Source organism: Rutidosis leptorrhynchoides, chromosome 2 (assembly GCF_046630445.1).
Source record: "Rutidosis leptorrhynchoides isolate AG116_Rl617_1_P2 chromosome 2, CSIRO_AGI_Rlap_v1, whole genome shotgun sequence".
In the NCBI taxonomy this organism is placed as follows: Eukaryota; Viridiplantae; Streptophyta; class Magnoliopsida; order Asterales; family Asteraceae; genus Rutidosis; species Rutidosis leptorrhynchoides.
The window spans coordinates 651,301,942-651,329,536 of record NC_092334.1 but is presented as its reverse complement, the minus strand read 5'-3'; the positions used below and the strand labels follow the sequence as shown (position 1 = coordinate 651,329,536).

The window sequence follows — 27,595 nt, the reverse complement described above, 5'->3', positions numbered from 1 at the left end:
AATTCGGGTACTACCTACCCGTTAAGTTCATACTTAGTATCTAATATACAATTCAACTACTACAATTCCATATGAAAAGCTGATTATAATAATATATCACATACAAATATTCTTCAAACTTACAACTTCGCTATATTACATATAACATGAAATATAGTACACTATGATACAGGACAGTTTTGAAGATAAATCTAGTTAATACGCAAGTTATTCAGCAAAGGAAATAAAGACACGTAATTCATAAGTCCAGAAACAAGTCATTCATTCTGGTTTTACTAAGACGACTTCCCATCCTTGGCCTTGTGGAAAATAACCGTTATGACCATTAGCTAGGCAGCATGTTGTAATGTCGTCAAAAGGACGAGGGTTTCGTAATGTCCAACAGCCCCGTAATAATCTAAAGACCTTGTTTCTCACCCCAACTACTGAATCCGTCACTTGTGGGAAAGTTTTATTTAAAAGCTGCAATCCGATTTTTTTTTTTCACTTTGGTAAGAAGCGAACATCACTAACCCGTAAGTATAACATGCTTCTTTATGTTGCATGTTAGAAACTCTTTCTAATTCACGAAATCCTATGTTGGGATATGTTGAGTCAAAATAGGTTCTTAACCCGTAGCGTAAAATTGCATTTGGGTTCCCCGCATTTAACGCTTTAAAGAAAACACGGCTTAACTTTAAGTCTCCCCAATGTGATATACCCCACCTATCAAAGGAAAGCCTTTTATAAACTAAGGCATTTCTGGAAAGTCTTTCAAATGTTTGACAAGTTAATTTCGCCATAACTAAATGTACTGATGAATTCTGACCGACTCTAGACAAGATTTCCTCAATCATATCCTCTGGTAGGTCTTCTAAAATATTCGGTTGTCTACCCTTAACGTCCATTTTGTTTTTATACTGTAAAATAGACAAGGATTAGATTCGTAATAACAAACAATACAAGCAATTTTTACATAGAACATAAAAGTACAAGAACACTACAATACATTTATTACACAACATGCTCACACCCCTCTAATCTGAATCACTGGTTTCTTCTTCTTCGGACTTGGTTTTTTTTCCTAATCTTTTAGGGATATATGATGTTCCTCTAATACGATTCGTCGTTTTCCACATTGGTTTAGAAAAACCTGGTGGTTTAGAGGTTCCCGGGTTATTGTCACGATATTGAAAATACGGGTGTTGACGGTACATATAAAGTTCATCGGGGTCGGAATTAGATTTCTCTATTTTGATGCCTTTTCCCTTATTATTTTCTTTTGCCTCATTAAATTGGGTCGGGGTAATTTCTATAACATCATCGGAATCCTCATCAGGATTCGATTCATCGGAAAATTGGTAATTTTCCCAATATTTTGCTTCCTTAGCGGAAACACCATTGACCATTATTAACTTTGGTCCATTAGTTGAGGATTTTTTTTTTATTTGACCGGTTTTCTGTGGTTCCTACTATTCCCCCATCCGGAACCTCTTCTTCTTCCAGAACCTCTTCTTCTTCCGGTTCCTCTTCTTCCGGTTCCGTTTCTTCTTCCGGTTCTTCGAGAACTTGTGAATCTTGCCAATATATATTCGACTCTTCGTTATTATTAGGTGAGTCAATGGGATTTGTGCTAGAGGTAGACATCTATCACACAATATCAAACATGTTAAGAGATTAATATATTACATAATATTTACATGTTAATAATATATAGTTTCCAACAAAAATGTTAAGCAATCATTTTTAAAGAAAACACGGTCGAAGTCCAGACTCACTAATGCATCCTAACAAACTCGATAAGACACACTAATGCAAATTTTCTGGTTCTCTAAGACCAACGCTCGGATACCAACTGAAATATCCCGTTCATATTGATTATAAACGTTCCATATTAATTGATTTCGTTGCGAGGTTTTGACCTCTATATGAGACGTTTTTCAAAGACTGCATTCATTTTTAAAACAACCATAACCTTTATTTTATCAATAAAGGTTTTTAAAAAAAACATTACGTAGATTATCAAATAATGATAATCTAAAATATACTGTTTACACACGACCATTACATAATGGTTTACAATAGAAATATATTACATCGACATATGTTTCTTGAATGCAGTTTTTAAACAATATCATACAAACATGGACTCCAATTCTTGTCCTTATTTTAGTATGCAACAGCGGAAGCTCTTAGTATTCACCTGATAATAAACATGCTTTAAATGTCAACAAAAATGTTGGTGAGTTATAGGTTTAACCTATATATATCAAATCGTAACAATAGACCACAAGATTTCATATTTCAATACACATCCCATACATAGAGATAAAAAACATTCATATGGTGAACACCTGGTAACCGACATTAACAAGATGCATATATAAGAATATCCCCATCATTCCGGGACACCCTTCGGATATGATATAAATTTTGAAGTACTAAAGCATCCGATACTGTGGATGGGGTTTGTTAGGCCCAATAGATCTATCTTTAGGATTCGTGTCAATTAGGGTGTCTGTTTCCTAATTCTTAGATTACCAGACTTAATAAAAAGGGGCATATTCGATTTCGATAATTCAACCATAGAATGTAGTTTCACGTACTTGTGTCTATTTTGTAAATCATTTATAAAACCTGCATGTATTCTCATCCCAAAAATATTAGATTTTAAAAGTGGGACTATAACTCACTTTCACAGATATTTCCTTCCTCGGAAATAAGACCTGGCCACGGATCGATTCACAAACCTATACAAATATGTACATATACATATAAAAGTATGATCAAAATATAATTACAATCATTTTTATTATGTTTTAAAGATTTGAGTGTATTAAGTCAGCTGTCCTCGTTAGTAACCTACAACTAGTTGTCCACAGTTAGATGTACAGAAATAAATCGATATATATTATCTTGAATCAATCCACGACCCAGTGTATACACGTCTCAGGCTAGATCACAACTCAAAGTATATATATTTTTGGAATCAACCTCAACCCTGTATAGCTAACTCCAATATTACTGCATATAGAATGTCTATGGTTGTTCCAAATAATATATATACATGGGTCGATATGATATGTCAAAACATTTGCATACGTGTCTATGGTATCCCAAGATTACATAATATATTAGAATACATATATAATACAATATAAGTTAGCTAGGATATGATTTTTATAGATTTGTTAAACATTTCCCGTAGCTAAAATAATCAAAAAATATCCAATCTTGTTTTACCCATAACTTCTTCATTTTAAATCCGTTTTGAGTGAATCCAATTGCTATGGTTTCATATTGAACTTAAGTTTATGAATATATACAGAAAAAGTATAAGTTTATAGTCAGAATTACAGGTTACAAGTTGTTTTTGTAAAGGTAGTCATTTCAGTCGAAAGAACGACGTCTAGATGACCATTTTGGAAAACATACTTCCACTTTGAGTTTAACCATGATTTTTGGATATAGTTTCATGTTCATAAGAAAAATCATTTTCCCAGAAGAACAAATTTTAAATCAAAGTTTATCATAGTTTTTAATTAACTAACCCAAAACAGCCCGCGGTGTTACTACAACGGCGTATATCCGGTTTTACGGTGTTTTTCGTGTTTTCCGGTTTTAAATCATTAAGTTAGCATATCATATAGATATAGAACATGTGTTTAGTTGATTTTAAAAGTCAAGTTAGAAGGATTAACTTTTGTTTGCGAACAAGTTTAGAATTAACTAAACTATGTTCTAGTGATTACAAGTTTAAACCTTCGAATAAGATAGCTTTATATGTATGAATCGAATGATGTTATGAACATCATTACTACCTCAAGTTTTCTGGATAAAGCTACTGGAAATTAGAAAAATGGATCTAGCTTCAAAGGATCCTTGGATGGCTTGAAAGTTCTTGAAGCAGAATCATGACACGAAAACAAGTTCAAGTAAGATTTTCACTCGAAATAAGATTGTTATAGTTGTAGAAATTGAATCAAAGTTTGAATATGAATATTACCTTGAATTAGAAAGATAACCTACTGTAAATAACAAAGGTTCCTTGATCTTAGATGATTACTTGGAATGGATTAGAAAGCTTGGAAGTAGACTTGCAAACTTGGAAGTATTCTTGATTTTTATGAAACTATACTTATGGAATTTATGAAGAACACTTAGAACTTGAAGATGGAACTTGAGAGAGATCAATTAGATGAAGAAAATTGAAGAATGAAAGTGTTTGTAGGTGTTTTTGGTGGTTGGTATATGGATTAGATATAAAGGATATGTAATTTTGTTTTCATGTAAATAAGTCATGAATGATTACTAATATTTTTGTAATTTTATGAGATATTTCATGCTAGTTGCCAAATGATGATTCCCACATGTATTAGGTGACTCACATGGGCTACTAAGAGCTAATAATTAGAGTGTATATACCAATAGTACATACATCTAAAAGCTGTGTATTGTACGAGTACGAATACGGATGTATACGAGTAGAATTCTTGATGAAACTGAACGAGGATGTAATTGTAAGCATTTTTGTTAAGTATAAGTACTTTGATATGTGTCTTGAAGTCTTTCAAAAGTGTATGAATGCATATTAAAATACTACATGTATATACATTTTAACTGAGTCGTTAAGTCATCGTTAGTCGTTACATGTAAATGTTGATTTGAAACCTTTAAGTTAATGATCTTGTTAAATGTGGTTAACCCAAGGTTTATTATATCTAATGAGATGTTAAATTATTATATTATCATGATATTATGATATATTAATATATCTTAATATGATATATATACATTTAAATGTCGTTACAACGATAATCGTTACATATAAGTCACGTTTCGTAATTCTTGAGTTAGTAGTCTTGTTTTTACATATGTAGTTCATTGTTAACACACTTAATGATATATTTAAATATCATTTTATCATGCTAAATATAGTGTATCAATATCTTAATATGATACATATGTATTTAGTAGACGTTATCATAACGATAATCGTTATATATATCATTTCGAGTTTCTTAACTTAGTAATTTCATTTCTTATGTATATCACACATTGTTAATATACTTAGTGAGATACTTACTCATCATAATCTTATGTCAACCATATATATATGTCTATATATATACCACAACATGTAGTTTTTACAATTTTGTAACGTTCGTGAATCGCCGGTCAACTTGGGTGATCAATTGTCTATATGAAACTTATTTCATTTAATCAAGTCTTAACAAGTTTGATTGCTTAACATGTTGGAAACATTTAATCATATAGATAACAATTTCATTTAATATATATAAACCTGGAAAAGTTCGGGTCACTACAGTACGAAAGATATTAGATAACTGATAAATACCCGTGTGTTGTGGGGTATGGGTTTTAATACCCTCTTAATAGTGTAAACTGCTTCCTTCTTCTCATTTCTAGAGAATTCTCAAAACTAGTACGTACCAAACTCTTTCACTCTCAAACCCTAATCTAATCCAAGCTAGAAATTGGATTGTAAGGCTTTAAGGATTGATTCATATCATCTTTGTAATCATTAATCCAGGTTTGTGTGCTTGAATTCGTGATTTAATTCTTAGTAATTGGGTTTGGGGTGCAAAGTGGGTTTTTGATGAAATTAAGCTTGAATCTTCATATTTTGTGTTTGTGATGCTTAATTGATGTTAGTAATAGTTGCTATATAGTTTATATGATGTTTTTGAAGTTGTTTTGGTGTTAGAACTTGCGAAAATCGAGTTTTTGGGCCAAAAACGCGAAAATCAGCGTGCAAGAGCTGTTCTTCAGCTCCCACACGAGTGACAGGTCACTCGTACGTGTGACCACACTTTTGAGGGTCAACCACGCGTGTGAGGACTCACTCGTACGAGTGAGGCCTCAGCCACACGTGTGAGCATAGGGTCAGGTTTGTGGAAACTTGTTTTGGTCATAACTTTCAAACCGTAACTCCGTTTTTGATGAATCAAGTATCGTTGGAATCGTAATGAAAAATACTTTTCAATGGAAAATTTTTAGAAGCTATATCAAAATTTATTTGGGCCACAAATAGATGTATTAGCGTGTGTGTCTAGTGAGCATGCGTTAATAGGTTATTATGGGTTGAATTCTTGATATAGGCTTATGAATGAAAGAATATATGATGAATATAGGTTGGAATATGTCATTACATGTTGCTATTGATGTTCCTTGTCACTCACATGAGTGAGCCTTCACTCGCACGAGTGATTCTTCACTCGCACGAGTGAGCTTTCACTCGTACGGTTGAGGCAGTCAACCGTACGGATCTACTGTTGTTTAATTGGATATTTAACCAAGGAACAAGCATATGAGTGAGGAGTCAACCGCACGGTTGAGGTTCCTCAAACGTGCGGGTGAGTGTCACTCGTACAGTTGACTGGTCAGGTAGATAAGTGTTCAAGTGCTTGTTTATTGATGTTATTGTCTTGTTGTTGGTAAGTTATGAAGACATTATTACTAACTGCGTTATGTCCATTCTCAGGTGGAAAAGATAAGGAGAAAGCTCAGTAGTCAGAATCTGAGCTGTTGCTGGTAATTGGTGAGTGGGTCTATCTCCGGATAGAGTATTAAGTAGTTGACACGCTACTTGTTCAGACTCTTTATATTATGTTTACGTTCTGTATGATTACCATGCGTAGTTAGATATTGCCATGCTAGTTAGGATGATTGCATGACTGTTTATCTGTGATCTGATGTGCGCACTGTTAGTTGGACACTAACCGAGGCGGCAAGTTTGGGAACCCACCGAGGCGGGAAGGTAGGGTTGATATGAGGTCTACTGTGGTAGCCTGGTCGGGTCATGATGTTACTGATTGTTCAGTATAGCATAGAAGGACGCATGTGTTGCGTCTGGACGATTATGCAGTGGAATCAGTAAAACGGACTATCGGTAGACTGTAGCTTGATCAACTAAGTCGTGTGCTCGTATAAGCCGCCGATCCTCATATTGTCAGTTGTTGTATGCTAGTTCAGGACGTTAGCATAGATGTGACCCTTGCATGTATGCTTGGTCTGTTAGATAGTACTCATTCACTTAGCTGTTGTGCTAATTCCCCCACATTTTCCACCCTTGCAGGTTAAGGTACTGCTGATTAGGACGGGTGTTACGGACGGGTTGAAGACATGTTTGACTACAAGCTTAACTCTGATGTTTTCTATTTTGTAACGTTTTTAAGTAACACCGACGTTTTAGAATGTTATAATAACGTTAACTAAGATGATTTGATAACTATGGTTTGTAAATGTCATCTAAGGGTATTTATGTAAATTCAGTCTTCCGCTGTGTTTTAAAAAAAAAATCAGGGTGTTACACATTGGGCCCTTTTAAAGTGACGGGGGCGACACTTTTACACTCATTGGCCTTATGACCAACTCCTTGGCACCGATGGCAAATTAGCTTGCCACATTCACCAAAGTGATGCTTGTTGCATTTGTTGCAAAGAGGTAGGTTTCCGGCATAACCCTTCTTGCCGTCGGAGGTGAAAGGCTTCTTGGCAAAGTTGTTGTTGCTTGATTGGGGGGCTTCCCATTTTCTTTTGTTGTTACCCGACTTATCCTCGACTTTAGGTGCCGGCACTACGATTTTGTCCACCGTTTCTATCAATTTGCGGGCCATGTTCAAAGCTTCTTGATGATTAGTGGGTTTGGATGACATTACCCCGTGTTTGATGCTCTTTGGAAGACCATCCATGTAAAGTTCAACCCTTAAAGATTCCGGGTTCACAAGGTTTGGGCACATCAAAGCTAGTTCGAAAAATCGTTGATTATAAGCCTTGAGATCGTTTTCGACCGCTTTCAAAGTTTTTAGCTCTTGTTCGAACCTTCGGGTTTCTTCATGAGGGAAATATTCGACGATCATCTTTTCCCTTAAGTCGGCCCAAGAGAGGGCGTGAGCTTCATCGGTACCCACCGATTGTACATAGGTGTTCCACCATGTGAGGGCGACACCGGCGAAAGTGTAAGTGGAGTATTTGACCTTATCTTGGTCCCGATAACCGCTTATGCTAAAAACAGCCTCCGTTTGTTCGAACCATCGAGTGAGAGTAACCGGTCCCCGGGTCCCATCAAAAGTATGAGGTTTGCACCCCATGAAGGATTTGTAGGAGCACCCTTCGCTTGAGTTACCGGCTCCTTGATTGTTGTTGTTGTTGTTGTTGTTGTTGTTGTTGTGGTTGTTGTTATTGTTATTGTTGGAGGAGTGACCGGCCATGGCCGCATCCACGGCGGTGGCTATCATCCGTTGAAGGGCTTGTTCGGGAGTCTCATGGTGTGGTACACGGCGAGGAGGCATTGTTCTTTCAAAACACAAGAATACCATTGATTAGTATTTTCAATAATACTAATCATGATATGGAATAAGGATAAAGAGAAAAAATTTCCTTGACTCGCCTTAAATTCTTTGTGTCATAATGTCGAAACGTTCATATGAGTCACCGTAATATAATCCCGAAAATTATATTACCCTAATTCATATGTGCATTCGACATTATTTCACTAAGTCAAGGTGGCGCATCAATCAAATTAAACATCGTGAGATTAAGATGAAATAAGAGTAGATATGAATAGAAACTTTCGAGTATAAATGCACAAGTAGTCAAGTAATTCCTACTTCAAGTCTATATGCCGGTTGTAGTCTAGACTCACTAATGTACCCTATGACTCGGGGTTGACACCAATGAACTCTAAATCCCTACAACCAACGCTCTGATACCATCTGTAACATCCCAGGTAACACGTTCCCCGTAGCATGATATTGTCCGCTTTGACCGTAGGCGCACGGATGTTTCTTGGCGACCAAAGACGACGAACATTTTCCCAGGAGGTCACCCATCCTGGTAGTGCACTCGTCCGAGCACGCTTAACTGCAGAGTTCTCATGAGATCTACTGCGCTTGTGGTCCCAAAATGCGTCATGCTAGGAAAGGTCTCCACACCCTTATAAGGCATGCTTCGTTCCCCTCTCCAACCGATGTGGGACGGATGTTACAATCCTCCCCCTAATGGGACACAGCGTCCCCGCTGTGCACATTGGTCCGGAACCTGGCTCTGATACCATCTGTAGCGACCCGACAAAATCGTCATTGACGGCGCCGTCTACTTAGGTCCCGTTACGTGGTCATAAGTCTTTAAAACAACGTTTGACCAAAAGTATGTAGCATTCATTTCAAAAGTAAAGATGTTTCAAGGTTTACAAAGTAGTTCGATAACTAGTTACATAACAAAGTTTAAAGTACAATTGAAACATATGCGACACAATTTAAAAGTAGCCAAAAGACGCTCCACATATGCATGTATACTCGACATCCAAGCAAGTATCAAAAGTAATGAGCGGAAGCATATATCACAAAACGTTCAAGGACCTGAGAAAAACATAGAAATCTGTCAACGAAAACGTTGGTGAAATCATAGGTTTAAGTAAGTAAGTACAAGTGAACCACAAGATTTGTAACATTGATATAATAGTAATATATTCCAAAAGTTAATATTCACGAGCACCCAATTATCAATGCTTAACATTCCTTCCATAGAACCCCATCACAATAGTGTTAGAACATACACTGTTTCTCGAAAATATATTCCATTCCTAAACGGTAGCGAACCGTCTGAATGAGGGTTTGTCAAACCCATATGGATCCATACAACATAAGTTCTCGCTTACACCTGGCAAGTGTAACTAATGATAATCGAATTGAGGATTTTGTTCTAAACTCGTATGTAGAATCTTTGTTTTCCTGTACTTGTGTTCACTTAGTAAAAAGAAACGTTTATGTTTTCTCATCCCAAATGTAAGTTCAAAAAGAGTAAAAGTGGGACTATGATCTCACCTTGATTGCACGAGTAAGTTAAGTACTTCACAAAGTAACGTGTGCAAGAAAGAACGCTAGTCTCGACCTAAACAAATAGGTTGCATCAATATTGATAAACACGGTTGGTCAAAGATGTTCAATTAGTCCTATGGCTCATTACGACTCGATTACATAGCATGTGGATCAAATTGTCAAGTTTCATGCAAGATACAAGTATAGAAGCATGTTAGAACGATCGCATAAACATTTGGTTAAGTTTGAAAAAAGTCAAACTTTGGTCAAAGTCAAAGTCAACAGGGTCGGGTCGGGTATCCGACAATTTTTCCATGATGAGAAAGTATATACAAACATGTTGGCCAAGTTTCATGTTAATCGGAGTTACGAGTAAACGGGGGTGAAAACGTGAAAATCAAAAAGAATTTGAGACAGTCTAAAATGGCGCGCCGCTCCATTTATGGCGCGCCGCTCCATTTAACTGATCAGCAAGTCTGGCAGTTTTCACACTCAAGCACGAATCCAACTTCAAACAATCACAACTTGTGAACCGTAAACATTCAAAACACGTATCTTATATCGTTGAAAAGGTAATTTAAAGAGGAATATAACCAAACACATTTCATGAATCAAATCAATCATTAACAATAATGAAAACCTCATCAAATGATCATTAAACGTTTAAAATCAAAGTTTCAAGTTCACAAAACGCATTTCTTGACTCGGGAATCCAATTTACACATACGATACGCCGTTTTGAAGGTAATGAAACATACAATACAACTAATCACTAACCAATAACATTTCATGGCATTCAAAACATCAAAAGTTCGTTTTAGAGTTCATCAAACCCTAATCAAAATCATGAATTCAACCATTTTGTAAATGAAGCTTTTCTAAATCAACCTACACATCAAAACGAAGCTAATGATGCTAGTAACACTTTTAATACATGAACTTTAACATTTAAACATCATTAAATCATTCAAAATCAAAGATTAAGCACACCCATTTCAAATGTTCAAACTAGTTACTCCAAACAACAAATCGAGCAACAAAACATATATTCATGTTATACTTGAGCCATAGACACTAATTAACAACTTTATGAGTTAAAAACATCAAGAACACAAAATCTAGTGATTTTAGAAAGTTACCCAAATGTGATGAAATCGGTATGGAATCGAAGAGGAAGTTGCAAGGATTCCAAAAATGCAATTTATTTGAATTGATGCTTGCTAGATTTGATTTAGATGATAAATCTTTGGATTGGTGTTTGAGAGAAATTTGTGAAAGTATTTAGAAAAAGGGAAAAGAAAAAGATAAATGAATGGATGAGGGAGGTTTGACCACTTTGACATAGTCAAAGGTTTGGTCCCTTGGCAAGTGTGGTCCCTCTAGTTTCATTCGGGTGCGTGAATTACCTAAACGAGATAATTTAAAACACGTATCAACGGGAGATATTATAAATGTATAACGGACTTTAAATAGTTAAACGGAAATTTAACGGAAAAATGCGGGATGTTACACATACTCAAATCAAAAATGTTGACTGCCTCTCCCATGATTGCCTCATTCGTAATTTACTACGGAGCTCAATTCGATAGTGAATTCAAGGTGTACGATTACAAAACTAGTAAGAAAGTTAGGTTTGCAGAGATCGACATTCGTGACGTTGAAACTTTGTTGGCTTTCTTGAAGCAGAATGTACCCTTCGAACACACTGACGTCTTATACTATGAAGACGATCATCTTCCAGAATTGTCAGCCATGAGCCTTCGCACAAACAAAGCGAGGGACTCTATCAAAGACACTCTCTTTTGGCGTTCAAATTTAATATCTTTATATTTGATTTGTGAAGAAGTGTACTCTCCGCCGTGTTGTTCCGGTTACTATTCTGACGGTCAATTCTGGTCCGACGTTCCCGAATCTCAAGAAGATTAAGCATTGTGTTGAATCTAGCCGTTGTAGTTTATGTTGTTTTTTGTGTGTTTTATGTTTTTTTTGTACCTTTTTTGTGTGTGTGTGTGTGTGTGTGTTTTTATGTAATCGTTTTAAGTTTAAATAGACGGCTACATTGTATGAAAGTATGTACGCGTTTAAATTAAATTGGGTATTTACAAACACTTATCTTAAATAAAAATGGAAAAAATAAAGAGAAAAAAAAACAAAACATTCGTGGCTTGTTCCGTGAGATTCCCACTGCCGCCCCAATTTAACCCCCAACCGCCGCCCCGCTACGGCCTGCTGGGGCGTGGCTTGAGTGCCACTTCTGATCTCACGGGCTTGGGTTTGAACCGATACAAGTCGTCTAAGTAGCAATTCCTTGACCTCAAAGCTGTGCTACCAACCATTGCAGACAAAATTTTAGATGCATGCAGTCAGTCAGTTATTTGGGGAGGCCATTAAAGCATCTCATGCTTTCAAGAGGGTGAATTCTTGGACCCTAATATGTGCCAATATCGATGTTCCATCCCCCCACGTTCGATTATTCGAGATCAACTTGAGTAAGGTGCAAGAGAGAAGGCTGCAAAGGCTAGTGCAACATTGGTAAAAATTAATATCCCATCGTCGGTGAATGCCAGTAAGGATCATGTTCGTTCAATGTAGGATCATATTAATTTGAAGCTTTAAATGGAGGAGTATGGCGGCGGGCCAGCTAATGGTGTGCTTTGTTAGGTGCCCTTGGCATCCAAACGCCTTTTTTTTTTTGCATGGAGGTGCACCTGTTGATAACGTGCTTTGTGAGGTTCTTTCAACATTGTGGGTGCACCCCCACCTTTCTGTACATGGCCATCTTTTATATTTCTGCATTCATGGGGCAATCCGCGCCTGATCGTTGCGCACGAGGGTTTAGAGGATTGTCTCCGTTAGTTTAGGGCGTTAATAAGCCACCTTTTATTTTTCTGTTGACATGGTGTAATTCGCATATTCGTTGCGGCCTCTGGCTAGGGTTCGAAGAATTATAACCATTAGTGTAGGGCATGTTCCATGTTCCCGATAAGCCACCCTTTTTAATTTTAGCACTTAGCTTTAGTTTTGAAATTCCTGTAATGGCATGCGTGCCAACTTTACTTCTGATTTGCGCTATAATCGTTTTCTAATCGTCTCTCTCGCGAACAATATCGTTGTTACTTTGGCATACTACTTATTGTTTCATGTAATTTGTATGCAAGTTAAAACAAGCCAATGTTTTACTTATCAATACTATATGCAAAGTACAAATTTGGGCTTATAACTTAGAAGAATTTTTATTCGTTATGTACACAAACCAATCCACACCCATTTATACACCAAGATTTAATAAGTTAACCTGCAACACACTATTTTGCACATAACTTCCGCTTTTATAACTTATATATATCCGAATCAACAATTATTGTATCATAAAAAAATTAGTTTCATAATTTTCTAACACGTGTTTTAGACTATGCAGCATGAGCTCTATACAAGTGTGAAGAACAGCCCACAAATCAACTCGATCATCGGAAAGTAAGTAGTAAATCTGTGCATGGTTGTGGCAGCTCAATGCAGAAAAAGGTATGTGCCTAAATTTACTATGTTAATTATCTGAGTCTATATGCGTCTTTCAGGATATAAACACAATGAACTTATATATAGTTCTTTCATTTATAAACACGGTTTTGCATATTAAAGAATTGGTAGATTGTCATAGTTTCATGGCACAGATTTTGGGTGCTTCCTGGGTAGATTGGGAGCAACTGTCAACTGAAGTTGTGTTATAAAAAATTGTAATTGTAAAACAAGAAATCAATTTCACTAATGCTTATATATCAGTGTCTCTTATAGGTAATTGGTTTATTACAACGATAAATAATTTTTTTCCAATAAGGACATACATACATTTAAAAAAAAAAAATAATGAGTATCCTTACTTATGCAGGAACATAACAGAAAAGTAAAAGAATGTAACCTTGAGGTAAGGTCATAAACATTTGTGCTAAAACATTTGAATTAAAATTGAATACACAAACAGGATATTCTTTCTTCACTCTTAAATAACTTATGTCATTTAAAAACCGGATCTAAACTTAACATTCTAACTCACCTTGGTGAGAGATTTATAGGGGTCGTGTGTGGTGGCCGCTAGCCTTTCCACAAAGACGGGCATTCTTTGGTATTGGGAACTCGTCTCTAACTGATCCCGAGTTGGTGTAAACACGTAAGTAAAACTGCTGTCCAAGATATTGTCGTGCCCAAAACTCTGTTCTTAAATTCCACATACCCACGTTGTCGAGTGGTACGTAAATTGCAGACCATGATTTTGGGTATACCTACACATTAAAACGTCATAACCTTAATCAACTTCTAAAACTGATTTTTGTATATCAAGTGAACGAATCCCTCCGTCCCAAATTAATAGTGTTGTTTTGACTTTTGAAAGTTTCTATTTCAAAAAACTTTGAGTTTAAATAACTTTTTTTAGTCAAAATATATCAATTTAAATGTATGAGTCAAAATCGTCACCTGAATGGTGCTTCGTGCAACGCCATCTCTTAGATTGTAAGCTTTCCTGCTAGCTTCACTCCATATACCTCCATCCATTCTGTTTCTCATTAAATAAAGTTTAAACACATTACTAAAATGCAACATTATTAATAAAAAAAGAAAATAATTAAGTTTTTTTCTTGCTTACCCAACAACAAAAAACTGGTAGCCATCTAGGTGATAACTCTGAACAATGACTTCATTGTTTTGGAACACAATCTCAACAAAAGTTCTATAATCCGCACCCATAACAGCAGTATCAAGATGAAGCCCATTTCCATTGGGCCTATCTGAAATACTTCCAACACGAAAAATGCCACCAATATTGAAATAATCAGCAAGCTTTAACGGAGTGTCAGCGGGCTTAAATGATACACCGTTGAGACCGTATCTCTGCTTGCCACCAATTTGTCCAGCCGAACTTTGAATAATGATGGTTCGGCTGGTATTAATCATACCATAATGGTATGATCCTTGTGGATTGGGCCTTGGCCCACTTGCTGTAAGATTAGTCCTGATGGATCGGGCCTGGTTTAGGGACCAATCCACTTGGATAGTTGGGCCACCAGGGATCGGGCCCGAGACTTTGGTAGCAGAGTTGGAGTAATGGAGAACTCCGGTAGTGGTGAGGGTTTTGGTGGTGAACCGCGAGGAGACAACTATGTAATAATCGAGGGCCGGTTGATCAGCTGTGATGAGTACAGAGTAAGATTGACCGCAATGAATGTCGAGAGACGAGTACATTTGTTGAACAGTGTGTGTTCCTTCAACTTCAACTAGTTTCATCCTGTGGTTTTGAATGCGGAAATTTAGGGAGTTTTGTAGTCCCACATTTGATATTCTCAACCTGTATGTTTTTCCTGTTTTCAACGAAATTAAGGTAACGGTTAATTTGACACGAAACCGAAAGGATAAATTAAGGTTTGCATATGATTTGTTTTATTCTTGATCCCATTAACTATAATCGGGCTTCGGCCGGGACGTTATTTTGGACATTTTTTCGTTAAAAACCTTCGGGCCAGGCTATCGGGTATTGGGCTTTGCGGGCTGGGCTCATAACAAAAGGTGCATATCAAGCTGTGAATGGAACAAATACAACTAAAAAAGAATTATACCTTGTTGGACAGTGAACGAGGCAGCATTGGGCCCACGTCCATTGATTAGAATTCCATCAGGGTTTGGAAGTTTATGTCCTCTATCTAGAATTTTCTTCAAAGTCTGAAACAGCAAATATAAAGATATTACAGTATATATTTAATATATTGTTATTTACAATTTACATTTACATTTACATTTACATTTACATTTACAATAAGTATACTAGCCAACACCAATGAATAGTACTCGGGTGATGTCATCACGACATCATATATTTCGTCTTTTAGTGGTTTTTTTTTTTAAACGGTTTTTCATCCCGATTATCTGGCCCAACGGAGTGGGCTACTCCGGACCTCCATCTAGTTTTAATTATCTGTCATCTATTATATATACTACAATTCGCGCAAGTTCACCTTTTTATATAATTTAGCTACATGAGTACCGGAAAGGTAACAATTTTGTGCAATTTTAATTCCAGAAAATTAGTATGGAAATGAAATGAAGGTGACATATTAAACATAAATCATTTCAAGCCTCGAGTCAATGACGAGTCTATGTACATCAACATGGGGTCCTTTGACCTCACAAAAATCAAACATTTTATAATTTATTACTACTAAAATTATATAGGACACCACTAAATATATAGATATGATCTCATATATTTTTAAAATTAGTGATTTTTATGGAAGTAAATAGTCATTTTTAGAGAAAAAATTTAAAAAGCACTACTTAAATTGTATAGAATCACAATGAATTTTGATCCTAGAATTTCCACTGCCTTGAGTAGTGGTATAAAATGACAAAGCAATTAGATGTGAAACGTTTTGGAGTTGAGCAACTTTAAGTTATTTATTGGACGAAATAGTGAACAAGTTAGAGGTCACTAGAGTATACTTTTTTTTAAAGAGATGCACTTTTTTAATGCCAAACACACACTTATTTGTTCACTACGAAACCCAACTCGTAACTTCAATATTAATAAGACTCCTTGATATCGGTGGGCCAAGCCCCTTTGGCTTTAAACTCGTACATTATATACGAATTTTTTCGATAATATTTATAGATGTTCATAACTGGATTTAACCCACAACCATTTTATCTGGAGAGGTTTCTCTATTGCTAAGACCATTTTAATGGTGATGGGCAAAAATGACAGGTGGGGTGGGCTGCTTGACGGTGATGTGGCAAGCGTGTTGGTAAAATGGGTCGTAGTGGGGCGACATGTTAACTGATGTGCTGGATGATGTGTTAAAATATGAGTGAAAGTCGAGTCAGACCTTTTATGTTTTACTAAGACCACGGATAATGGTGATTGTGAGGTGGAGTGGATATGATGTACTTTTTGGGGCAAGCCGCTGACATGGCCATGACAACGGAATGAGGGAGTTGTAAGGGGGGGCTTTTGTAAGGGTGTTTGTGGGTGATGTGGTAGAATTTGATTGATATTTGAGGTGTAAATAAATTAAAGTTGGAGAGATAAAATATCTAGAACCTGCCACCTGATTGTCACGCCCTCTCTCATCAGCGTGTTTTGCCGACAAACGTCCCTGCACAAACGCCCACAAACACCCCATTCCGGACGTTTGTGGGGCGTTTTTCACGCCATGTAGTCTGCATAGGTGCTACAAACGCTGCGTTATCTATGATCTAACATAATTCCACAATTGTGATATAAGACACGCCGTGTGAAAGAGCCCCATATTACAATACATGTTCTAAAAGTTTCTTACGAGTTTATTTGTGGTAGATCTATAAAGCTTTCTAGCATTACGATATATGAATACCATGTGATGTGTTTTTCTTCTACATATTATAAAATGATCGATTATCGAAGGTACACATTCGAGTCTAAAATAGTAAAAATGTAGACTTATAGTTACACGTGTTTATTATTACGGAGTATTATTTTTCCCCAAAAATAATACGGAGTACTCCACAATATAAAGCGATTATAAGAGTGTAGTATAAGTGACCCACATAAAAGAAGTAATAATCAAGTTAAAGACCAAAATTCCTTGCTTCAAAATTAAACAAAGTAGGTATCAATTCCACCGCTATCAATGCAAAATCTTTGGTGTGTAACACTTTAAAGTTTAAATCATTGGCGCCAAAATTAGAAAGATTATAATTTATTTATAATTTATAATAAAAGAATATAAAAAGCATTATGGTTTTTTCACATTCTAAATCTATAATAATAATAATCATTATTATTTATTAAGTTAAGCTAACCTAAAGCATTTGCTAACATCATAAGCTAAGATGGATATCAAGATAGTTCATAATTTGGATTATACATCCATGGGCTACTAAATTTTTTAATTTTGTTTATGTAACTCATCCAAAATTCGTATGTTGTTACCTGTGTCAGTAAGTTAAAAATCTATTAGTAAAATGTAAATACAACATGAATACTTATGTATTTCTTAATGAACATTATCTATGTATTATCCTTTTTTACAAATATAAGATTATTTGCGTTTATTCTTACATTTTTAGTAAGATTTTAGCCAAAAACAATATACAAACTTACTTGAGTGTCTACAACCTTATTTTCAAATATAAGTGAACTAGCAAACTAAGTGATACACTAGCTAGACCTACATAATTGATCACTTTATATTAAGTTAGGAGAAAATAAGAACAGGTAACTAAGAAAGTGATGCTTACAGTATGATTCGATTTGTACCAATCCCCGATAAGAACAGTAAAATCATCGGCAGGTTCATCAAATGGAACAGGGATTCTCGGACGACTTAGAATCTTAATACCTCCAAACCCACCGGCCGCTTTGTGGAACGCTAGAGAAGGGAAGTAGTAAAAGCTCCCAATTTGATCTTTTACTTGAAGAATGTAAGTGAAGTTTTTACCCGGTGGGATTGGGCATGTTGTTCCGTACACACCATCTTCGAATGAATTCCTTCTTTGTTGAATCCCATTCCTGGACAACAGCACCATTTTCGTAACGTTACATTTGAATTAATAGTAATATTGACAAGTTTATGTTTAACATATTATAAAACCTTGTTGAAGGTACATGGGAGAAAATTAGATATTTTTAGGTTGTGAAATATTTTAATCGTATATCCTTTTATAATAGTATCACCCGTTTTTAGTTTATTTATATGTAATATAAGTTAGCGTTACGTGATATGTAGAAGAAAATTGAAAATCAGTGTTATTTAGAAATTTGTTAATTTTTCTTTTGATAAAACAACTACACCCAAACAGAGAGTATGTTTTTCTTTTAGGTTAGAGCTACAAATAGGCTATATGATTTCTCAAATGTCTCGATATCGTCCATATACCAATTTGCATCTCATTTTCGGCTATATACTTTCAAAAAGTATACAAATGTCAACATTTCGTTACCGGTTAACTGCTGAACCGGTAAAGTTAATTATTTAACATTTTTTTCATTTTACATGGCTACAAATAGGTCATATACTTTCAGTTTTGTTCCGATGTAGGTTATTTACTTTCAGTAGTTTTTGTTCCGATGTATCACCGACGTGTCATAACTACTTAGAAGTCACGTCATCAATTGCTTTCGTTGCAGGCAAAAAAAGTATAGTGGCTTATATTGATACACTTTTGGAAAGTATATAACTGACACTGAGACGTCAATGGGTATATAGACAACATCAGAACATTTGAAAAGTATATATAGCTTATTCGTAGATTTAACACTTTTTTAAGTTACAATTATAAATGGTACGAGTAATGTATAATGTATCAATATTCATTTATATTTTTTCATTTGTATTTGAATCCTTATCCATTACATTTATAAATCCTCGTAATACATTCATATCTCCATTAGATTGAATAGATTAAAAACATTGGATAATAAAAAAAATGTTAAATATTGCAATAATCTTGACTAAACATTATTATGAAACACTTATGAAATATAGTTTATGAAGACAAAAACACTTGTATGTTATTTATGATTCACATAATGACGTTTTATCGTTGTCATTGGTTAGTAACCTTCAAGTAGTGCTTCCAGGTACGTAGTTGTTAACTTATATATATATATATATATATATATATATATATATATATATATATATATATGAAAATAATAACTTGGATTTAAAAGTTAATGACGAATAAAAATACAACTCCGTATAAAGGATGTTACAAACCTACTTAACTCCAACGTTTATTTTCTTTTGTACTCGTATAAAATCTAGATGTCGTGTGCAAATTGAGACTACTGAAACTTAAGGTCAAAACGTGTTAGTTGGCAGGGACACGCTAACCCTGTGTGCCGTAGCACCCACCAATCCCACCCCGAAAGAGACCTGTGCCGGCAAAGTACCTCCTCCCAGTTACCACAGTGGCGGCAAGGCGATTTTTACCCCAGCTAGCTAGACCCCCGAAACACTTCACAAATTTCCCCCCGGAGGGAGAAATAATTCCATGCGGGGCGCCCAGACTGAGAATCGAACTTGCGCCTTTCTTAAGGTCAAAGCTTCCCCCACTGTGGGCCCAGGGATCAAAGGCATCGGGTACCACTGAGCTATAAGCTCTTGGTGTTATCTTCCTCGGTTAGAGCACCCGTTGACTTCATAAGTCAATTTTTTTTTTTTGCATTTAATTTATTTTAAAACCCCCAAAACAGATCTACGTTAAGTTATTGTCATCATCTTTTTTCAATATTTGAACCATCGAAAAACTCATCAATTACAAAAATCAAACATGTTTGCTCATTTGTATTCAAATTGGTAAAAACGTGTTTTATGATTTTTTTTAACGACACCAAAACTCTACGTATGGTATCTAAGAAAAACTCACGCGTTGACTTTATAATTTAGGAAATACTTAAAATAAAAAAAGTATCGATATTAAGTACTACTTTTACTATAAATACATTCCCTTCTTCAAAAATAATTTCTATTCAATTCAATTTCAACTTTAGCAATAAAAGTCAAATATAAACACTAAAAATTCTGAATTAATCACATACACAGTACTCAGTTTTCAACTATAAGATTTTATTTTCATATTCTACAATACTGTTACTTTTTAAAAAACGAAGATTTGCGTTTAACCTTTGATTCAGCTTGACAAATGTAAGCTTGACATACACTGCGTATGTCACACATAAAAACACATCTATCATCTATGATCTATATTATAAATAGAAAACTAGAACTAATTTCATTAGTTTTTTCAAAAAAACATTGTACTATTAATCTGTTCTGTATCAGTATAATGAGTAATATCATAAATGTTTACCAGGAGATGAGGAAAGGTTCATCTAAGCTGTTGATGACATTGATGATTAGATTATCATTTGTAACAGAATATATATCAGGTCCAGGAAACTGTCCATTAATCAAAATCCCCTGCATTTCAAACAAATAATTATCAACTTTAACCGCGTTACAATGTTTCTCAAAATTAATAATAAAAAATAGTTTCAAAATGAAATACGAGATGATGAATACAATCTCATCGGATGTTATACAACAAAAGATTAAGAATACGACATAAAAATGTGCTTTTTAACTAGAGTAATTAGTCACATTTTTATGTTTGTCGCGTGTTTATGTCATACTGTCATATGAAGAGACATAACACACGACGAATATGTTGTAGGATGTTACCAATAAATGAGTAGAGTAATACTAACCTGTTGACGGATACCGAGTGGATAGATATTGCCATAGGTGACATTCCAGTTGAAGAATCTGTACGGATCTTCGGCACCCGCAATGCCAAGAAGAACTGCACCAACGGCAATACAAACCGCATGATTTAGCGGCATTGTATGTGTTGTGCGAAATAAAGAGAAGTGGGCAGAAGATTAAATGAATTTAAGTGTAGAGGTGCTAGTTGCGTATGGTTGCAGGGAAGGATTAATAGGAGAGGTGAAGATTCCAGAGGGAAATTTATAATAAAAGTATGTCTGCGGGGTCACTATTTGTAATTTTTTTTTTTTTTTATAGAAAAAAATAATAATGTTTTATTTGTTGGTATGTTTTGATCAATTCATATGATCAAAGGGGAAAAAACACGCTTTACAAACAAGCCACGGTAGCCTTGTAATCAATATTACGAGTAATAAATTAATAAATTAATGAATACAGAGTATAATAAATATGTGTATGTGTATAATGTCAAGAAAAATAATTACTTTAACTAAATATATACTCACATCATAGACTCACAACTCACAAGTCACGCCACAAATCTACACAAGTAAAAATAAGTTCTCTTAATTTTATTACTAATTAAATTAGTAGCTTTTTGAAAAATTTGTTGATTAAAAATGGTAGCTAGGTTGTTAGTTTTCTTATTTACGGTTTATATATCTTTACTTGTTTTTTTAACGGCGGTATTAAAGTTACCAACGAGGGTTATTGGCCACCACCCGATCATATCCAGAAAGTCACATGTCATGTTCATTTTCTATACTTGTTATGAGAAAACTTCAGGATATTACACTCAAGGAAAATCTCCAAGGAAACCTTGCTAGCAGTGACGACTCTAAGTATATATCCGTAAGGTCACGGGACACCACTAGTTTGAAAATTTTTAGTAAAAAATATTCTTTAAATTGTATAGGACACCACTGAATTTAATCGCAGGACCCCATATATTTTTCAAGTTTATAGTTTTGCTTTTAAATTGTTTAGGATACCACTAAATTTAACTACTCTGACACCATATAATTTCGAGTTTGTAATTTTTTGAAAGTAACTACCAAAAAATAGTATTCAAATATAATTAGTAGTGAAATTTTTTTTGAGACCCCATTGCATTTTAATCCTCGAATCGCCACTGCTTGCTAGATAAGGGCATAATCCACCTTTTGCTAGAAACTCTCAGAGAACTCCATTACCAACTGCAGAGTAAACAGCAATATATATATATATATATATATATATATATATATATATATATATATATATATATATATATATATATATATATATATATATATATATATATACACGGTTTTTGAGCCCGTGCGTTGCACGGGTGTGTAAACAATCGTGCAAAAAATATAATTTGGAGTTCATATTGGTATGTAAATAGCGATATTAAAAAAAGTAAAAAAAAAAAAAAGTATAACAATTATGTAAGAGCCCTTGGTGTTGACAAATTTTAAAAATTCTCGTGAGTATAAGCACCCGTGGTGCTGAAAAATTTTAAAAGCGATGTTAGTAACTTAACGTCTACAATTTTTTTATTTCTCACCATTAATATCTTTTTAATTATTCGTTTCAGTTTAAGAACCCGTGGTGTTGGTTTTATAGATCGTGCGTTGAACGGGTAGTAAAATATTTTACAATTATTATGTACAATTATTTTTTGAATAAAAGTGTACATATATATATTAATAGATATGGAAAGTATAATTTTAGAAAAGTTTTTGATCATTTTAGCAAAATAAGAGTATTCGAGGAGTCGTCATGTATAATTAATATTATAATAGTTATATTTGTATATTCATAAATATTTTAGGGACTCAAACTGTAAATTCAAATCACTTCCATATTTATTGCTAAAAAAGAAATGCTCCGTTGGTATTGCATCGAAGCTCCGTATCGAATACAATTTATTGTGTTTAGTTCGAAAAATTATTTCGAGTTGAATGACAATGGCGGTAGAACGTAACTCGCGATGAACAGAAAAAAAAAAAAATATATATATATATATATATATATATATATATACTTAGATCACTCCAAACACTCCCGTTAAAAAACTCGTCGTTCGAGCTCACAAAGAATAACGCTGACGGCATGGCCTCAGCCTCTTCTCGCCAATTTCATATCTTTGTGGGTCCGTCGATAAACAAGAGGACGAGGAGTAAAAGGCCTTGATTGGTCCTTTAGAATAATAATAATAATAATAATAATAATAATAATAATAATAATAATACCGGCAAATTGCCCCAAAAAGTAACATAAAAATCACGTTTTCACAATAAAGGTAATATCGATCTGTTTTTCGCCACAGAGGTCTCTGATTTTAGTTTAGTACGTAAAATGGTCCCTCAATGAAAAAACTTTACAATTGAAGTAAAAACTGACATTTGACATTTTTTTCCTTTTTTCAATGGCAAAACATATTAATAAAATTACAAAGGCCGGGGATACCTAACCCATTTCAAACTATCAACTCGATACATAAAACATAAACAACGAACCCATTACAACCTGAAAACATCTAAACCACCAACATAGACTTTTTTATGGACTAGATTAATTTCAGAGACCTTTGTGGCCAAAAAACAAATCATCTAAACCTCTCTTTTTTATTAACTTTTGAAAAAGACTATTTTTTTATATCCGAATGAAACTCATTACCGAAAATAGGTAAAATATGTTACCTTTTTATGTATTTTGCCATTTATTAATAATAATTATTATAATTGTAATATTAATATTAAAAAAATGTGGTGAGTCATTAACGCTGCTTTCTCGAGTGTTTTTATGGTGGAAAGGAAAGAAGTTAAACGGATTATGAATAACACGAATTATCGAGTTTCTATTTTAAGTGGAAAGGAAATGAGATGAGATAATTAGAATAAATAGTACATACAATTTTTGTTAACAACATTTTCCGCCTATATTTGGACGGACTCAAAAGAAAACTGTACCTACGCATTTATCTTAATGTTATATCTAATCCCTTTATTATTGCATAACCAACAATTATTTGATGCACACAATATAAAATAATGGTAAAAATGTTAACCGAGTCTTTTTTCTCTACATTTTCTCGTTTTCTCGTGTTTAAAAATAATAATATGTATAGAACTATTAATCAAATATTGACTAGGTGTTGTATGTTTATCATATAATTTATTTACAAATCAATTTAATTCAAATATTGCAAATGATATAATTGTAACAACGTTTATTTTGCTTATAGTCATTTTCTTTCGTTTATTAGCCTCTCAGCTCAATAATACATTTATCTTATTTTGTGTTACATTAATTTTCATCATTTATCTCTCTTTCCCTTTACATTTCATTCTTTTTCACTTAAAGAAAAACTCGAGAACATAGCGTCAAGGGTATGTCATGATTGGGGGGAAATATCTTGGGTTAGTGATTGGAAGAAAATGTTAAGATGCGTTGATAGATAGTGGGTTAATTAAGATATGTACTTTATGATTGAGAGTGTTCTTAATTATGTGACTTTGATAGTATATTTAGAAACTATTCTATTATATACTTATATTTTTCTTATACAAAATAAACTTAAATAATAATTCCGTTAATTTTTCACTTATTTTAAGCGACAAGTATTGTAACAAAAAGGTTCGGGATTCATGGGTGATTTTCTTAAGGGCGAATCACATAAAAAGGTAACCTATTTTTATGTTTTCCTATTTTCAATAACTACTTAATTTGGCCATAAAAAAGAAGTATGTTTTCAAAAGTTTATTAGAAAGAGAGGTGTGGTTAACCTTCTTCATTAAATGTTAATGTGACATTCCACGTCACTTCTTTTTTCCACGTTGTTAGCTTACTGTGCTAGCCCTATCATACCCATTTAAATAGCATCTAATTTCTGAATCGTTCCCAAATTTTCCAACTTAAACCAAACCAAAGTAAACCCAAAATTATACGATTTGTTCTAATCCTCCCAAATCCAAACCCTAAATCTTAATGGAACCTGAACCTTTTGTGGAATATTGCACAATAGCTGTTCGTTATGGTGGAAAGTTTTGAGGAAATCCGTCGAGTTATAATAGTGGACACGTAGTCATGATGGAAACGAATTTAACCTCGTATAACTGTAAGTCTTTCTGCACTTATTTGAGAAAGATAACAATTTCTCATAAATCCTTTGGTGTTTGTTATTGTATACATGGTAAGCATTTAAGTAATGGTCTAGAGTATATCGTGAATGAAGCAGATTTTAAAAGTTTTGTTAAGTATGCTATTGTACATGATGATAAGTCTATTCATGTTTATGTGAATGCACATAAGTTAGATTTTCCAAGTTACATTGTTGATAGTGATGATGAAAATGAAGAAGAGAAAATTGAAGAAATTAATGTAATAAAGAAGGAAATTTACCCGTAAATGTTAAGGAAATCAAGGAGGCTGATAAACCTGTAGTTGGTAAGGACAGTAATGAATTGCAGGAGGATGCTAAATCTGAGTTAGAAACTAATGATAAGGATAGTATTGAATTTAAGGAGGATGGTAAACCTGAATTAAAAAATAAACTTGAGAATGAGAGTGATAATGAGTCTGAGAAGGAGAATGAGCATAATAATCAGAATGACAGTGGTCCAGAAAGTGATTGTCCAAGTTTAGATCACATGTCAGCTGATGAGGAAGAGTTATTAGAGTGTAGAAAGAATAAGAAGATGAGTTCTAAGGAACCACGACTGATAATGCTAAAAACGAACATATATTTCATAGCATTATCCCTCAAGAAAGACAAGCTTTTAGTTGCAATTGTTCTATTTACAAGTGATATTCGTTTAAAAAAATAAAAGGTGAAGACAAAAGACAGATTCGACAAATTGAAGACGCAAACGACCAAAAAGCTCAAAAGTACAAAGTACAATCAAAGAGGTTCCAATTATTGATGAGAAACGTCTCAAAATTACAAGAGTACAAGATGCGAAACGCAAAGTACAAGATATTAAATTGTACGCAAGGACGTTCAAAAATCCGGAACCGGGACCAGAGTCAACTCTCAACGCTCGACGCAACGGACTAAAAATTATAAGTCAACTATGCACATAAATATAATATAATATTTAAATAATTCTTAAAATTATTTATATATTATATTTATTTATTAAATCCGTCGGCAAGAAAGAAAACAAAGTAACCTGAGATGAAAAAAGTGGCCATGCGATCGCATGGCCTGGAAGCACATTTTCCATGCGATCGCATGGAAGTAGGTGACAGGCCACATGCTATAAATTTCGCGGTTTTGGCTCAGTTTATAACCATCTTTTTCTTCTCTTCTCTAAACGTATAAATAAATAAATATATATTATAATTTTAATTTTAATTTTAAATTTCAATAATAAGGGTATGTTAGCGAATGTGTAAGTCAAAATTCTGTCCGTGTAGCGCTACGCTATTTTTAATCATTGTAAGTTATGTTCAACCTTTTTAAATTAATGTATCGTAGCTAAGTTATTATTATGCTTATTTAATGCCGAAGTAATCGTGATGTTGGGCTAAATACTAAAATTAGGTAATTGGGCTTTGGACCATAATTGGAGTTTGGATAAAAGAACGACACTTGTAGAAATTAAACTATGGGCTATTAATGAGTTTTATATTAACTCAATGATACCTCGTTGATTTAATATATAGACTTATAATTTGACGTATTTATATATATCCACATACGCTTGACTGGGTACGGTGGGCGGGATATCTATAAATACCAATAATTGTTTATTTTACCGGACACAGAACTGGATTAATAGTTAATAGACTTGTTGAAACAGGGGTGGATTACATTCAAGGGTAATTGGTGTAATTGTTAACAAAGTAGTAAAACCTTGGTTTACACGCAGTCGATAACCTGGTGTATTCATTAAACAAAGTATTAAGACCTTGTTACAATTCGAATCCCCAATTAGTTGGAATATTTGACTTCGGGAATAAGAATAATTTGACGAAGACTTTCGCACTTTATGATTATGACTGATGGACTATTATGGACAAATTCGTATGGACATATCAAATAACCCAGGACAAAGGACAATTAACCCATGTGAATAAACTAAAGTCAACACGTCAAACATCATGATTACAGAAGTTTAAATAAGCATAATTCCTTTATTTCATATTTAATTTCCTTTATTTCATATTTAATTGCACTTTTAATTATCGCACTTTTATTTATTGTCATTTTATTTAATTGCATTTTTAATTGTCGTACTCTTTAATTATCGCAATTTTATTTTATCGTATTTTTATTTATCGCAATTTCATTATCATTATTTACTTTACGCTTAAAATTAAGTTATATTTATTTTTAATATTTTACATTAGGTTTTAACTGCGACTAAAGTTTTAAAAATCGACAAACCGGTCATTAAACGGTAAAAACCTCCTTTTATAATAATAATACTACTTATATATATTTTTGTATTTTTACAATTATAAGTTAAAAATATAGCGTTAAGCTTGGCTAGATTTCCCTGTGGACGAACCGGACTTACTAAAA

At 34.0% G+C, this 27,595-nt stretch overlaps 1 protein-coding gene across 1 annotated transcript; it reads right to left on the bottom strand.

Annotated features, from left to right (window-relative positions):
* Positions 1-13,630: 13,630 nt before the first annotated feature.
* LOC139893787 (L-ascorbate oxidase homolog) lies at positions 13,631-21,198 on the bottom strand. The gene is made up of 7 exons (XM_071876975.1): positions 21,057-21,198; positions 20,660-20,769; positions 18,083-18,353; positions 15,427-15,529; positions 14,460-15,171; positions 14,291-14,369; positions 13,631-14,097 (listed from the first exon to the last, which is right to left on the bottom strand). Exons 1-7 carry the CDS (start codon positions 21,189-21,191, stop codon positions 13,885-13,887), a joined length of 1,623 nt encoding a protein of 540 aa, XP_071733076.1. The 5' UTR covers positions 21,192-21,198; the 3' UTR covers positions 13,631-13,884.
* Between the last annotated feature and the right edge of the window lie 6,397 nt (positions 21,199-27,595).

What these genes read in the sequence shown, in the direction of transcription:
- LOC139893787 (XM_071876975.1), bottom strand. Translation starts at nt 21,191, where the DNA reads ATGCCGCTAAATCATGCGGTTTGTATTGCCGTTGGTGCAGTTCTTCTT. An exon ending in GAACCTTTCCTCATCTCCTG is followed by an intron (nt 18,354 to 20,659) that starts GTAAACATTTAT and finishes GCTGTTGTCCAG; the next exon opens with GAATGGGATTCAACAAAGAA. An exon ending in TACCAGTTTTTTGTTGTTGG is followed by an intron (nt 14,370 to 14,459) that starts GTAAGCAAGAAA and finishes AATGAGAAACAG; the next exon opens with AATGGATGGAGGTATATGGA.